Raw genomic sequence first — 16,682 nt, 5'->3', positions numbered from 1 at the left:
CATATATGTAATTTTCATTCACTGCTTTTTAAAAAAGATTTTTATGTTTACTTTCTAGACCGACTTTGCACGATTCAGCGGAACAAACGTGGAAACTGACTTCGTAGAGGTGCCATCACAAATGCTTGAGAACTGGGTGTGGGACGCTGATTCCCTCCGAAGGCTGTCGAAGCATTATAGACATGGAAGCCCTATTACAGATGATCTGCTTGAAAAGCTTGTTGCTTCTAGACTGGTCAACACAGGTATGACTTACAATTTTAGAAAATAAATTAGAATTGCTTCATGGAGAATTGGTGGCATCTTTTTTAGGTAAGAAGTGGATTTATTTAGAGAAATACAGTTTCCATAGACAGAATGTGGACCGTTTGAAAAAGCAAGAGCGGCTCCGGGGCCTGGGGTCATGTCAGAAAGTGAGAAAAGCCGAGAGAAAAACACACTCCACAGACAGAGTTTAGGCCATCCCAGAAGGCAAGGGGCCTGCTGGCATCTTCTTCTATAGAACTTATGTCCTCTTTTGTAATGATAGCACCCCAGAGTGTTAACATGAGGTGGGAAAGCCACTAAGCATGTTGGAATACTGAACACTGGAATTCTATCCAAGAAAAAAAGATGCATCTCCTTTTAAATCTTAAATAGAATGAGGTGTCTTGCTCCGACCTTATAATGAACACTGTTAGAATCCGTTTATGAAATCTCTGATCTTGTGATATTAGAACATGTAGTTCTCTCTTCTCCCAAACATGCACAAACATTCTTATGTTATTAGGTCTCCTGACCTTACGCCAGATTGTTTTGAGCAAAGTTGATCAGTCTCTCCACACCAACACTGCGCTGGATGCTGCAAGTGAATATGCCAAATACTGCACAGAAATCTTAGGTGTTGCAGCCACTCCAGGTATGTACGTATACTTATCGCAGGCTCCTCCTTCCTGGGAAGCACAGGGCATACTTCACACTGCTAGAGAAGGCAGAGGGTGTCAGGCAGAGTACCTAATGTAATTTATTTCTGATTTCTGAAACCAGGCCATGACTTTCAGATAAGCATACTTTTGTCCTTATGAGTTATCCTATCCAAATGTGCTTGAAGGGAAGGCGGCTCCAGCTCTGCAGCATTTTAGTGTAATCAGGCGTGAGCAATTGGCCTCCACCCAGAGCAGAGAAAGCCATTCAGTTTGGCAACATGGCCTGGCCCCGCCCTCCCTGTGTGCCCTGAGACTTCTGTAGGATTGCAGTCAGACACTGGCAGGAGGGACATTTAGAGAAGGGCACAAACTTCTACCTTGTGTCTGATTCTGCTTCCGAGGTCAGTTCAGGCAGTTTGACTCTCTAACCTGATATGATTTATGAGAATCGTGTGAGTGGGTGAGAGATGGTCAGACATACACGTTACATTTGTATTTATTGACTTCAAGCAACCATGTAGCTGTGCATGTAAACACAGCTGGAAAGGTGACTTTTTTCAATCAAAGAAACTGTTGTCTAATTGAGTCAGTCACATTTCTAGTGATAATAAAGGCCCAGGCCCCTCTCTTCCTTTTGTGATCTAGTACATGAACAGCAACTTTGGGCCTCAGGCCTCTTTGACAGAATCCTTTCTGTAAAGTAGCCCTGGAGGTAGATTGAATTGGCAAGACCTTTTTATAGCTTTTCAGGTAAAGAGTTCTTTTTCAGTAATTATGAACCTCAAGTACCATTCTGACCCATTTTAGATATAAATGGATGTGACAAAGAGAAGGCTCAATATTATTAGAATATATATAAGAGACATATGTGTCTAAGGGACAAGAAAGGACTGAGTTGTCTGTTGGGTGTGGACGAAGCCTCTGAAACTATCGTTAGGCATTCCAGAGCGTAGGGCCGAAACCAGCTCTGAGGTGGAGCTGTCATAGGAGAGAAGTTTGTAAACATCTTGGCCAAGGACACCCATAAGCCCTGGGAGTGCCAGAGGTGACTAGATCAAGGACCTGGCACTGTCCCCTCCCACAGCTGGACTCCCCATAGGGAAGCCGTAGCTAGCTGAGAACCTGATATTTAACATCTGACATCACATTGTTTGAAATGTATCTTTTTTTTAAAGGCACAAATATGCCAGCAACTTTTGGACATTTGGCTGGGGGGTATGATGGCCAATATTATGGATATCTTTGGAGTGAAGTGTTTTCCATGGACATGTTTTACAGCTGTTTTAAAAAAGAAGGGATAATGAATCCTGAGGTATTGTATTGTGTTTTTTTTTTCCCTCCTTTTATTACTTCTGTACTTGTCCTGTCCCCCTTAACTCCTAGTGTAAAATATTTTTTACACCTAGATTTTGAGAGTAAGAGATCTGGGAACAACTTTTAACTTTAAAAGTCTAGCATCTTCTCACATCATCACACATCATACATTTGCTTTCTGTAGGTGATTAATTCTGTAAGTTTGGGGAAAAAAAGCCTACTGTATTTTCTTGCTTACTAGCATTCCATTATATTGCATAATTAAAATTCAAAGCTTTGTTTATGCATCTGAGCATTTATAGCTGCTAGTTTTGACATGTGCTGTACAGTGTTTTCGTTTTATAGGTTGGGAAAGAAAGTAAACTCCTTCCTGATATAAATGATCTGCCTACATTTTGATACACTCTACATACTTTCATTATACATTTTCTGTGGAAGTCAGCCTTTTTTCTGTGATTGGTACACGCCACCTACAACACAGAGTTTGTAACCTAAATGCCTTTGAGTAATTTAAGCTGCCTCATTAACCTGAGCCGTTCCTTCCCGTTTGCAGCGACTTGACTGCCAGGTGGCTGCCAGCCAAACCTTCCTGAGTTACAGTCCCTCTGTCTCCGTTCTTGTTGAAGACTCAGCTGTCAGGTTATTTCCAGGCCTGATAATATTCCAGTGTGTTTTTCATTCTGTTTGATGCAGAAATTAGAAGAGCAAAGTGTCAAAATCAGATTCTCTGTGTGTATTTCAACTGACTTATTCTCAAAACTTTGTGTTTCTGGATTGCATACTACCTTACACATGAGCACTGAATAACGGGTATGATGTAGACCACCATCCCTTCTCGCCAGCTTTCACCCCCAACACACCACCTCCAGAGTACCTACATCCTATTCCCTAGCCTTTCCAATCCCTTCATCGTCCATCCATCCTACCCAGGCTATTAGGTCCCTGCAAGTCTCCTTCCATCCCCTGGCAACTCCACTTAAAGAACAATCAGTCACTGGCTTGTTCTCATAAATACCCTGACTTCTGCATGACCTTCAGCCAGTGTCCAGCCCTGGATTCCTCTACCATCTCATTTAGAGATGGTACCCTTGGGGTTCAGATTCCCCTTCTGCAGAATATCCTGAGGCTCCATATGATGCCCCGCTGCAGAGTCCAGGTGTCTGGACCCCCAGTGTAACTTCACAGTCCTGCTCACTTCCCTAATTGGGGTCCCCACCACCTGTCTCCCTTTCAGCAGATGCTCTGTCCTCACTACTAAGGACATTAAGAGCATTGAAAGTGAGTACCTTCATCTTCAATATTTAACTTCTTCCCTCCAGTCTCAGAAGATGGGTCTGTGATACTAAGACTCACTGGTTTACCATCTCAGGAAAAAAACTTACCACTGACTGATAATCTCAGTGCTACCACTCAGTCGTTCTTGCTTTCACAGCCTACTGTCTTGGTGTAAGAAACAGTTTCTGCACACCTCTGCTTCCAGGCTTTTGCCTCCACCAACTGAATTGGAAAGTTGTTACCCTCCCCTCCAGAGTAACCACTGATGATCCAGTCGCCAACTCTCAAAGGCCCTCATCTACCTTTTGTCTTGTTTTATTCCTGCTTCTCGGTATTCCTGTCTTTGTCACAGCCCTTAGCTAAGCAAACAGATCCCGTCTGTACTTCCCAGAACTCTCAGCCTGGCAGCCAGATTTCTGTATTCCCTTGGGTCTTTCCTCCTTCACAAATTTATTCATTCTACTTCTTCCACCTAAAATCTATGCCTTCCTTGTCTGTGCCTCTCCAGAACTCTGCCGTTCATAAAGGCCCTATTCAAACGGCCACTCATTTATGAAGTCTTCCAGATCACTGAAACCAGAAGTGATCTTTCCATCATCTGAACAGAAGAGTGAACTTGGGCATGGAATAAACAGTCTCAATAAGCTTTTTCTTGTGTCTGGAATGTTTAATATAATTATCTTACAGAATAACAAGATCAGGTTATAAACTATTTTGTACCATAGAATGTGAATTCTGATTTTAAAATATGCATTTAGAAAAAAGTACATCAAAATATTGTCAGTTATTATCTTTGGTAAGTTTATGATTGTTCAGTATTTTCCTGTACTTTCTGTAGAGCTTTCCTTATTTTTACATAGAGCATGGATTATTGTAGAAATCAGAAAACCGTGTTTAAAGAGACACAAGGTCCAGGTATGTAAGCGTACAATTGTGACCTCCACTGGCTCCTAAGTCATTGGCGAGGCTTCCTGGCGCAAGTACTACATCACCTCTTTCATCTCTGCTCCACTCACTTGACCACACCTTCAGGAGCCTCCACTGCCTCCTCTCCTCTTCCAGCTGTCACAGTAACAGCCAAAGTACTGATTCCAGTGGATCCCAAGGAACTCGCAGTTCCGGCAGGAGGGATCCCTGCCATCATGCGTCTGTGTGCCTCCTTTCTTCTCAGGCTTCACTGCTTGGCAGGCAGCCTGACTGCTCTTAATTCAGACAAAAGGGCAGGGTTGAACGTGGAGGAAGCAAGATCCCATACAACCTGGAGTTGCCTTGTGGTGTCAAAACCTGTTTTAAGTTGGACTGAAATTCTAGATTCCGCTGTGCAATGTATTATTACTCGTCTTATGCCAGGAAGTTGGCCTTAATCCCTTCTTTTCTCCTTCCTGTTAAATACTCTGGAACATCATGTCGTTTCCTGCTCCTCTGCTGTCACAGCAATAGTGAGTCCGGCTCCAGAGGCCAAGAAGAATCCACTGCACGCACCCTCACACTCTTCAATTCAGATATCCATTTATTTAAAAACTAACACTTTGGAATAACAATCCTGTTCTACAGAAGCTTCTGTCATTATTACAACTATGTCATTGAAGGGAAAGAATTTTTGTGTTATGAAGAAGTACTGAATTTGAAGCTGTGGGAATCAGAGCAGGCACAATATATCATACAGTCCTGTTGTCTCAAGACCCCTCACCCTCCCCAGTACATATATTTGGAGCATTTTGAGAAATGCTTCAAGGAGTCAGTACCTGCTTTTCTTAGTCCCCAAGCTCTAGAGAGGCTGGGAGCTGAAAGATCACGTATTGTTGACATTATTGTTCATGGTCATTAGTATCAACAGAAGAACATCTCCAGGCCTCACCTCTGTAACCTCTTAGCATCCTGCAAAGCCTGGGGTCTGAGAACCATTTTAGATTTCAACAAGCAGAACCGCAGAAAGTGTGCAACTTACTGGGAAAACAGTAGTAGGAGGGGTCGAATATAAGCCTGCAGTCTTCTGTGCCCTACGTGTTAGCAGCAAAATATTTTATAGTACTGTTGTTTGATAGCCTCTATCAAAGGTTTAGAACTGGCTCCTTAGCTGAAATAGCCTGAAAGTTCGCTACCTCTGGTTTTATCTCTAATTTTCTATGATCTTCATCTTAACTGTATAGTTTGTTAAATATAACAGTATCTTTAGCTTTTACTTTTTCAACTCATCTCTTAAATAACTATGGAAGGGAGCTACTTGGGAGTAACAGTTTCCCAGCAAACTCTAGGAGCTCTTTCAGGATCCCTTTAAGGTTCCGAAACGTGGTTTCAAAATCCAGCAGCTAATCGTAGGGTTGAAAGAATGAGGGCATTTTAACAAGGGCCATTTCTTTTTATAATGCAACTTCATTGTGGGAAAATTTCCTAAAAAGTAATAGACATGCAGATTCAAAGGCAATTACATTGTTAAGCTAGAATTATGTTCCTCCTCTTCTGCATTTAGAGTAATTGCTAAGCTTTGTTTTTTTCCATTAGTGAAGAAGATTATAGCCAAGTATCACATGCAGAAATGAATACTGAGAAAGTCAAAGATAGTGAAGTATAACTGTCCACAGTGCCATAAGGAAGCACCTAGATCTTACATACAATAATGGACAGAGAAACATATAAAGAATCTTGGCTAAACAGGAAGAAGAATTACGTGACGGGGACTTGCCTGGTGGTCCAGTGGTTAAGACTCCATGCTTCCACTGCAGGGGGCACAGATTTGGTCCCTGATCAGATGGGAACTGAGATCCCACATGCCGTGTGATACAGCTAAAAAACTAAAGAGGAAAATTACGTGATAAAATGTATTATAAAACTAAGTATTCCAGGGCCTAGGCCCAATTTCTGCTTAAATGCGTTGCTAAGAGAGAACATGAAATTTCCTCTCCTGATGGGCCTTACAAATGGATTAAATTTCAGCTTCTCTGACCTACCACCCCAAAGCTAATTTTTCTTACACTTCAACTTTTTCTAACAGCATTAAATTCTGCCTGATTTAAGGGAAAAAGGAAGGAAATGGGGTTGATGTCCAACCTACTTCTTGAATATTTACAACGCCAGACCTTCTAAGCCTTGAATTCCAACCAGCTGGAAGCAGTTTTTCTTCCTTTTTGTGTTCCTCCAGCCCTTCTTTGTGTTTCTGTTAGAACTCTAGTAATCTGCCTTGCTAATTGTCTATTTCTTTATCTCACCTTCTGGATTATGAGGCTTTTGTAATAGGAACTGTTTTATTCATCTTGGTGTTCATCCTCTGTATCGAAATACTTACATTGCTGGACCCAACTGGCAGCTCCCCGACCTGCTTCCTCTCATCTGTTCCCCTAATACACGGGACTGGCCAGGCTGCCCTTTTTTTCTCCAGATCTCCTCCCTCCCCGTAAATATTTACTCATCCCTCCTCACAAGTTGAAACTTCGCTGAAGTTTTCCTGATGACCTCTTTGAGTCAAGGGGCGATTCCGACACTGTTCTCTCTGACTAGCAACACCAGTCTTTCACCTTCTCCCTCCTTCCTGTTTGTCGTCAAAGGTATTCTTTTTCCCACTCATAACCTCTGCACCCTCACTCATAGATAACAAAGGAAGTGCTGTGGGGAAGAAGTATACAGATGAGCTATGAAAGGACAGGTTTCAATATCCAGTGTAAAGCGGACTGGTGAGCCTGTTAGGCGCCTGGCTGTCATCGCTTGTCCTTGGGCAGATGCTCTCTGCCTGATGCCTGCTACTCAGAGCAGGAGGAGACACCGGGCTCTAATGCCTAGATGCAGTCACAGGAAGCAGGAGGAAGGGAGGGTTGGAAGGCCGGGGGAGCTTGCGTGTGCTCCTGCAGAGAAGCCAGAGGTGGCACGAGACCCAGACTGCTTCCCATTTATGTGTTCTCGTAAACGATGAGTGTCCTTCACTCAGATAATTATGAGTACTCAAAGAAAGGGAAAGGGCATGGCAACCCACTGCAGTATTCTTGCCTGGAGAATCCCACGGACAGAGGAGCCTGGCGGGCTACAGTCCATGGGGTCACAAGGAGTCGGACACAACTGAGCGACTAACACACACATAAGGGCTTCCCTTGGTGGCTCAGATGGTAAAGAATCTGCCTACAATGAAGGAGATCCAGGTTCCATCCTTGGGTCAGGAAGATCCCCTGGAGAAGGGAATAGCTTCCCACTCCAGTATTCTTGTCTGGAGAATTCCATGGACAGAGGAGCCTGGCAGGCCACAGTCTACGGGGTCACAAAGAGTCAGACATGGTTGAGCAGCTAATTCAAGATTATTGCATAAAGTAAGTGCCTTGTCTCTCCTACTTAGTATTCCTGAGTCAGACTCAGTCATGTCTGACTCTTTGTGACCCCATGGACTGTAACCCCCCAGGCTCCTCTGTCCATGGAATTTTTCGAGTAAGAATACTGGAATGAATTCCCATTTCCTACTCCAAGGGGCCTTCCTGACCCAGGAATTGAAACCCCTGTCTTGTGTCTCCTGCATTGGCAGGCAGATTCTTTACCACTGCATCACCTGGGAAGTCCACTTAGTATACTGTTGTATACTAAGTATACACTATAGAATACTAGTATACTTAGTATAGTATTTTATACTAATAGTGGAAATGAAGTCTCTTGTGCTTTTTTCTAGCTTTATTAGGAGACAGAACTAATTTTAAGGAAATGCTGAAACAGGAACACATCTGTTTCCCTGACTATATATGAGTAACTGAACTTAGGGATAGTATGAGAAAGAAAATGAAAGGAGAGGTAGATGACGACTCAGGTTTGTTGAATACCACGATCTAGCAGGAAGGATTCTAGGGAGCAGGAAAGGTGCTAAAACCATCACTCAGATTCCTCATATACTGAGGGAGGTAGGCATATTCCCACCTTACAGATAAGGGAACTAAGGCCCAAGGCCACATAGCTGAGGATGAAGCCAAGATTTTAACCTGGGCCTGATTCCAAATTCCTGATCTTGCTTTAAAAAACATCAGTGTTGAGGATTTGCCTGGTGGTCCAGTGGTTAAGACTGTGCTTCTACTGTAGGGGACACAGGTTCGATCCCTGCTTGGGAAACTAAGATCCTGCATGCTGTGGGGAGCAGCCAAAAATAAAGAAATCTGAACATATTTTTTAAAAAAGAAAGAAACCATCAGTATAACAGAGGATTTACACAGTTGCCAAGAGATACATGTTAACCTTCCAGAAGCAAAAACCACAGAGGTGTGACCGATGATAATTTTCCCTTCCCTGAATGACTAACAGGAGCGCTTACTCTATACAGACCCTCCTGCAGGGGTTTTCAAGCATGGAAGTTTCTAGTGGTTGTCTTAGAGCTTCTCTTCCTGCTTTGCTCACAGTTATGGTTCCTCCATTATATAAACAGAGGACAACCACTCACACCACAGACTCTGTCCACCTGTAGCATTTGTCTCCCAGACAGCGTTCTCTCACCCAGGGAACCAGTACCTTCCTAACACACAAATTCACTTAACTGTTTTTTTGTTTTGTTTTGTTTTGTTTTTTTTAAAGAAAAGCAAGATCCTATTACCAAAATGACTCTTAAACTCTTCTCCAAACTTCATTGCCAGGGAAATGAAACTATTAAGAGACCATTGCTCTGTAATTCAGGAAATTGAATCAAATTGTGTGGAGCTGTAAGCAGGGGAGGACCTGTGCTGTTCTGAGCCACGTACTGTGAGACTATAAACAGTGCCCAGCTGTACAGTGACTTTACCAGCAAGGGAGACGAGAACCGGCTCTACAGAGCAGCGCGCAGCCCCTCTAAACCTCGCTGTTCTTCACTGTCCATAGTTACAGTTCTCGGTGCAAAACGAGAATATTCTGGCAGATGTCCACATTTTGGCGATTTTTTTAACTTCAAATTTTCATTATTTTTCCTATAGTTGTGCAATAAAATACGCCTTTTTAAAAGACTCTCAGATCTTGAGCATGAAGAATTTCTGCAGGTAAATACTAATAATTGAGGCTGCATGATAGGTTCAAGAGGGTTGACTGTACTCTGGTCTCAACTATTAGTATGTATTGAAAATTTTTCCATAATAAATGGCTTAAATTATTTTTATGTTCAGATCAATTTAATTAACATTTTCTAAGTTCCTATACTGCTTCACCCAGGGAGAACAGCCCTTCCTTCCCCCACACCACCCCACCTACTGATTTGCTGTTGTTCAGTTGCTCAGTTGTGTCCAACGCTTTGTGACCCCATGGACTGCAGCACACCAGGCTTCCCTGTCCTTCACTGTCTCCCAGAGTTTGCTCAGACTCACGTCCTTTGAGTTGGTGATGCCATCCAACCACCTCATCCTCTGTCGTTCCCTTCTCCTCCTGCCTTCAGTCTTTCCCAGCATCTGGTTCTTTTCCAGTGAGTCAGTTCCTCGCATCAGGTGGCCAAAGTTTTGGAGCTTCAGCTTCATCATCAGTTCTTCCAGTGAATATTCAGGGTTGATTTCCTTTAGGATTGATTGGTTTGATCTCTTTGCTGTCCAGGGGACTCTCAGGAGTCTTCTCTAGTACCACAGTTCAAAGGCATCAATTCTTTGGTACTCAGCCTTTTTTATTTTTCAGCTCTCACATCTGTACATGACTACTGGAAAACCATAGCTTTGACCATACAGGCATTTATAGGCAAAGTAATGTCTCTCCTTTTTAATACACTGTCTAGGTTGATCATTTCTTTTCTTCCAAGGAGCAAACATCTTTTAATTTCATGATTGCAGTCACCATCTGAAGTGATTTTGGAGCCCAAGAAAATAGTCTGTCACCATTTGCATTGTTTCCCCATCTATTTGCCATGAAGTGATGGGATCGGATGCCATGATCCTTGTTTTTTGAATGTTGTTTTTTTCATTCTCCTATTTCACCTTCATTAAGAAGCTCTTTAATTCCTCTTTGCTTTCTTCTATAAGTGTGGTATCATCTGCATATCTGAGGTTATTAATATAATATAATAGTCTTGATTCCAGCTTGTGCTTCATCCAGCCCAGCATTTCACATGGTGTACTCTGCATAGACGTTAAATAAGCAGGGTGACAATACACAGGCTTGACCTACTCCTTTCCCAATTTGGAACCAGTCTGTTGTTCCATGTCCAGTTCTAACTGTTACTTCTTGACTTGCATACAGGTTTCCCAGGAGGCAGGTAAGGTGATGTGGTTTTCCTATCTCTAAGAATTTTACACAGTTTGTTGTGATCTGCACAGTCAAAGGCTTTATCATAGTCAAAGAAGCAGAAGTAGATGTTTTTCTGGAATTCTCTAGCTTTTTCTTAATCCAACGGATGTTGGCAATTTGGTCTCTGGTTCCTCTGCCTTTTCTAAATCCAACTTGTACATCTGAAAATTATCGGTTCACATACTTTTGATGCCTAGCTTGAAGGATTTTGAGCATTACTTTGCTAGCATGTGAAATGAATGCACTTGTGGTAGTTTAAAGATTCTTTGGCATTGCCCTTGGTTGGGGCAATGAAAACTGACCTTTTCCAGTCTTATGGCAACTGCTGAGTTTTCCCAATTTGCTGGCATATTGAGTGCAGTGGTTTAACGTCATCGTCTTTTAGGGTTTGAATTAGTTCAGCTGGAATTCCATCACTTCCACTAGCTTTGTTTGTACTGATGCTTCCAAGGCCCACTTGACCTCACACCAGGAGGTTGGCTCTAGGTGTGTGATCGTACCATCATGGTTATCCAGTTCGTTAAGATCTTTTTTGTATAGTTCTTCTGTGTATTTTTCCCACATTTTCCTAATATCTTCTCTTTCTGTTAGGTCCATACCATTTCTGTCCTTTATTTGCATGAAATGTTCCCTTGGTATCTTTTATTTTCTTGAAGAGATCTCTAGTCTTTCCCATTCTATTGTTTTCCTCTATTTCTTTGCCTCGTTCACTTTAAAAGGCTCTCTTATCTCTCCTTGCTATTCTCTGGAGCTCTGCATTCAGATGGGTATATCTTTCCTTTTCTCCTTTGCCTTTTGCTTCTCTTCTTTCCTCAGCTATGTGGAAGGCCTCCTCAGACAACCATTTTGCCTTTTTGCATTTCTGTTTCTTGGGGATGGTTTTGATCACTGCCTCTTGTATAGTGTTATGAACCTCCGTCCATAGTTCTTCAGGCACTCTGTTTATCAGATCTAGTCCCATGAACCTATTTCACTTCCACTGTATAATCATAAGGGATTTGATTTAGGTCATACCTGAATGGCCTAGTGGTTTTCCCTACGTTCTTCAATTTACATCTGAATTTTGCAATAAGGAGTTCATGATCTGAGCCACAGTCAGCTCCCAGTCTTGTTTTAGCTGACTGTATAGAGCTTCTCCATCTTTGGCTACAAAGAATATAATCAGTCTGATTTCACTATTAACCATCTGGTGATGTCCATGTGTAGAGTTGCCTTGTGTTGTTGGCTACTCTATAGGTATGGGGCCTAGAACATAAGGTGACCCTTAGAGGGGCTTGTTAGACAGTGTTCTAGTATGACACTGAAGAAGTGGTAGAAACCTTCTGGCCTTATTTATAAGTTTTGAATAAATTTTCTTAAAAAGGAGGGGCCTGTAATCACTAATAATGGACTTCCTGAAAATCCTGGTAATGACAGTTTAAAAGATATGTCATTTCATGCTTGGTTGCAGCAATTAATTACTGTTTTAATAGTGATCTAGAACCTAAAATGCAAATGATGGCTATTCTTATTACAGACTTTATTATTCTAAAAAGTAGCAGATCAGAGATCTTGAGCCCAGTACAGCTTACCCCTTCCCTTTCTTTCATTGCCCAATGTCTCTAAATTTGACCAGTGTTAAATCAGTGGATTAGGTAAGGTTTAGTTAGTTACACTCATGTTTTAGGATCTAGATCACTATTGAAACAGTAATTAATTGCTCCAGAACAAACAAGAAATGACATCTTTTTTTTCTTTCTCAAGAAAATTAAACCTAGCTCTAACCTGTCACTACCAGGGTTTTCAGGCAGTCCATTATCAGTGATTGCAGGTGCCTCCTTTTTAAGAGAATTTATTCAAAACCTGTAAATAAGGCATCAAGGTTGCTACCGCTTCTTCAGTGTCATACTAGAACATTGTTCAACAAGCCCCTCTCGTGTTGATCTCTTACATTCTAGGCCTCAGACCTGTAGAGTAGCCACAGGTAGCTACTGAGCTCTTGAAATGTGGCCAGGTGCTATTGAAGAATTGAGATCTGCTGTAAATGTAAAAAACACACTAGATTTTGAAGACATACCACAAAAAATAAATCCGAATAATTGATACTTGTTGAAAGGATAATATTATAGACCTCCTGGTTTAAATAAAATATTAAAATTAATTTTACCTATTTTCTTCTCTTTTTAAACATGATTTCTAGAAATTTTTAAGTTATACATGTGGCTCACATTATATTTCTACTGGACAGTGCTCTCTAGAGTTTATGGAAAGTAACTTCATTTCACTAATTGTTTACTCCTGATTAAGACTCATCTGTGAGGTTAGCTGTGTGCTTATAGATCATTAATAAGTTTCAGATGATTTCTGTTTATAATCAAAACCTGAAAAGTTGTTTTTTGTGTGTGTGACCCTTGTAGGACTTTAAGTAGTTTTGTATCTAACTTGGTAGATTTCCTTCATCAACATTTTATTTTCTTTAACAGTTTGACTAGACATCTCTGATGGCTGTACCAAGCAGAATCATTGTCATAAGTCAAAAATGAGGTTACTTTTGTTTCTGGAAATTCTCAAGCTATTTATGTACTCAGGGAGGCTATTAGTAGCTGTTCAAATGATTTAATGGATATAAATTTGCAAATTAACCCTGAACTATTTTATAGGTAGATTTAGACTTAAGCTTCATTGAATTGTCTTGCCTTTCAAAAGGATAGTGAAAAGGAAGTGAAAATATTGAATAATGCCGATACTGAATTTCAGTTGTTTTCTTTCACTTTATCTGCTTGTGTATTTGTGTAAATAAAGGCAGAGGAACTGTTGTATGCTTTAAACTTCTAGACCTTGTCCCCAGCAAATTTACAAAGGTCCTCCTTCCTCGTGTTGAGCCCACAAAAGTATCTACCTTCCACCACGGGACATGGGTTGTGGCCTTACCCCCACCCATAAGGAAGAAGAGTTTTTTTTATGAGGCCTTCATAAAGATATAGCAGAAACTGTTTTGACAGCAGCAGCTGGGCTACTGTTTCCAGGTACACACAATCCCTGTTTGTAGCCTAATTGAACTCCTGTTTTGCTAACTCTTTCGAAATCATATTTTAGATGGGGTAGCAAATAGAAGACTGTTCAAGCTTCCATTTGGCTATTTTTTGTTTGTCTGTTTGCTCATATTGTCAGCATGCTGCTGAGGATCTAAGGAGACAAGACAGTAATAAAGGGAAGTGTGGAAGACCGGAGGTCTAAGCTCCAGATCTCTTAGCTACCAAAGTAAATAAATACTACAAAGCTGTAGTCTAGGGGAAGGAGAACATCCAGAGTAAAGCTAAAGTCCCTTTTTTTCCTCTCTTTTGCATCTAGAGATTTGGAAAATTGCTATAACCATGAATTATTAGGCATGCTTTATTTTATTAGGTTGGAATGAAATACAGAAACCTGATCCTGAAACCTGGGGGATCTCTGGACGGCATGGACATGCTCCAAAATTTCTTGACACGTGAGCCAAACCAAAAAGCGTTTCTAATGAGCCGAGGCCTGCCTGCTCCGTGAACTGGGGCTCTTTGGGAGCCGTCCATGTCTGGAGGACAAGCGACATTACCACGTGTTACTGGCCTGGAAACTGAAGGGAGTTTTGCAGATGAAAATGTAGATTTCTATTAACTTCCTTTTGTTTTTTAATTTGAAAAATTATACAGATGTAAATGTAATTCTAAATACTGTGACTTAAGAAAAGATGTGTTAGAAAATAATTGTACTATAAACTTTCATAAAAATGGATGTGATTTCTTTTTATAAAAGTTTCATATGAATCCAATTTGATTTTTTTACAATTATAATCTAGATAATATAATGTAAGAGGGCTAAGAATTTTTTAATTGAATCATACACATTATCTACTTTGATCCTTCTTATATCTCGAAGTTTTATACTTGGGATTTCTCAGCTGATAAATGAATCATCACGTTCCTCTGATAAATATTCTCTCAGAGCCTTGCATCCACTTTAACTCTCTATCTCCCAGTAAAATGTGACCTCTTTGCCTGCATACCTCCGGGCCAGGGGACTATGCCTCAGTAATGCATGTATCTTTGTATTTCAGGCCTCATGATTTCCAGCTTTCCGCCACACTTGATTAATGTTCTTCAAATTGGTTTAGTCTTTCCTGTCTGATGTCCAGTCAGAGAGTACCAAAAAATGAGTTTTAGCTGAAATGGCCTAATGTATATATTTACGAGTTTTAATCTCATGTTAGAGTATTTGAGATCTTGGCTTAGAGGTTCATTTCCACTTCAGCATATAAGATTGTCATGTTTACCAGTTAGAACACTAAGCAAATCTAAGATTATTTTTCCCTTCTCGGGTTTCTAGTAAACAGCAAGGTCTTTGCCTCCTTTACTCTGCTCCTCACCTGAAGTGGCAGGTAAATTGTCACAAAGGCCTGTCTCAAGTGCTGCAGGAAGAGAGCTGAACTGAAGCATAAAAAGTCCAGAAGCCCCCGGAAGTGAGTGGATTCTGCGCAGGAGTCTGTGAGGACGGCCGCTCCAGTGTTACATGTGCTTCAGCTCAGCCATGGGGAGGAGGCCCCTCTGCGGCTTGTTTCATCTGGTGATTTTAAGCGAGCCTTTGGAGCTCTTTAGCTCTCTTTCCTGTGGGCCTAAATTCGAATTTGCAAACCAGGAAACTTATATACTTACTTTTCCTCTAGGAGTCTACTCAATGAGGAAAGCAAAATAGGATAATAAAAAAATTTTTTTAATTAAAAACTAACTTGGAATGTATGCATCTGCATAGGACTTCTAATTGTTTCCCAGTATGTACTGAGGTATGACTCTGCCGGCCAGGGACAAAATTAGAACCTTTCCATTCTCTAATCCAAATGGACTTTGTGCTAAATAAAAAGATATTATGCTGCATAGTCAAATTATAGACAGCAGGAAAAATCAAGAGCTGTAGTGACACAGAAGAAAATTCAGATTATTATTGTCAAGCAAAATACCCTAAACATCACAGGAAATCCCAGCCTCCCTTCTGAGACAATTGCCTGGCCCTCTCGCCCCCATATTCATCCCGTGTCATCATCTCCGGTCCTTAAAGCTGTTGTTTTTGTTTTGTTTTGGTTCTTTTTTTTTTTTTGGTCTTAGCAACGTATGGTACTTTTTTCATATCTTTTTTTTCCCCAGACTGTTGTGTTTTCCAGTTTCAGGCAAAAACTCTCTTCAGCTTTTTCTATTGCCCAGTGTGTCTCCTTAACAACAATAACTTTTATCATTTTAAATCTTATTTCATGTGGAAAAACTAATATTCTACACACAATAAAATTACATTATTATCCAAGAGAATGAATTCACATTTCTTTTATACTTTAATGTTAAAACTGAAATGTATAAGAAAATGGAAGTACTGTGGTATTCTTTTTATTTAGGGTTCACATCTGGTATTTAAAATCTATCAAAGAACATAATGTCTACCAACAGATGAATGGGTAAAGAAGATGTCACACACACACACACACAGAAATACTGCTGCTGCTGCTGCTAAGTCACTTCAGTCGTGTCCGACTCTGTGCGACCCCATAGACGGCAGCCCACCAGGCTCCCCCGTCCCTGGGATTCTCCAGGCAAGAACACTGGAGTGGGTTGCCGTTTCCTTCTCCAATGCATGAAAGTGAAAGTGAAGTCGCTCAGTCGTGTCCAACTCTTCGAGACCCCATGGACTGCAGCCTACCAGGCTCCTCTGTCCATGGGATTTTCCAGGCAAAAGTACTGGAGTGGGGTGCACAGGAATACTATTCAGCTATAAATAAGAAAAAATAATGCCATTTGCATCAGCTTGAATGCAGCTAGAGATTATTATACTAAGCAAAATAAGTCAAGAAGAGAAAGACAAATACCAAATAATATCAGTTCAATTCAATTCAGTCACTCAATCGTGTCCAACTCTTTGCAACCCCATGGACCACAGCACTCCAGGCCTCCCTGTCCATCACCAGCTCCCAGAGTTTACGCAAACTCATGTCCATTGAGTTGG

The 16,682-nt window shown here is 41.1% G+C and overlaps 1 protein-coding gene across 3 annotated transcripts in view; it reads left to right on the top strand.

Moving 5' to 3' along the window:
* NLN (neurolysin) overlaps positions 1 to 15,994 on the top strand; it is a 100,671-nt gene extending 84,677 nt beyond the window's left edge. For 2 of the 3 annotated variants that reach the window (XM_059878764.1, XM_024981346.2), the window contains 4 exons: positions 59 to 245; positions 770 to 898; positions 2,081 to 2,217; positions 14,070 to 15,994. In XM_059878764.1, coding sequence (XP_059734747.1) covers positions 59 to 245; positions 770 to 898; positions 2,081 to 2,217; positions 14,070 to 14,204 — 588 coding nt within the window. In that variant the 3' untranslated portion in view covers positions 14,205 to 15,994. 3 annotated transcript variants of the gene reach the window in all.
* The last annotated feature ends 688 nt before the right edge of the window (positions 15,995 to 16,682 follow it).

The sequence above is a fragment of the Bos taurus genome, chromosome 20 (assembly GCF_002263795.3).
Source record: "Bos taurus isolate L1 Dominette 01449 registration number 42190680 breed Hereford chromosome 20, ARS-UCD2.0, whole genome shotgun sequence".
NCBI lineage: Eukaryota > Metazoa > Chordata > Mammalia > Artiodactyla > Bovidae > Bos > Bos taurus.
Note: the sequence above shows the minus strand (reverse complement) of the source record. Positions and strands in the feature narration are given on the sequence as shown.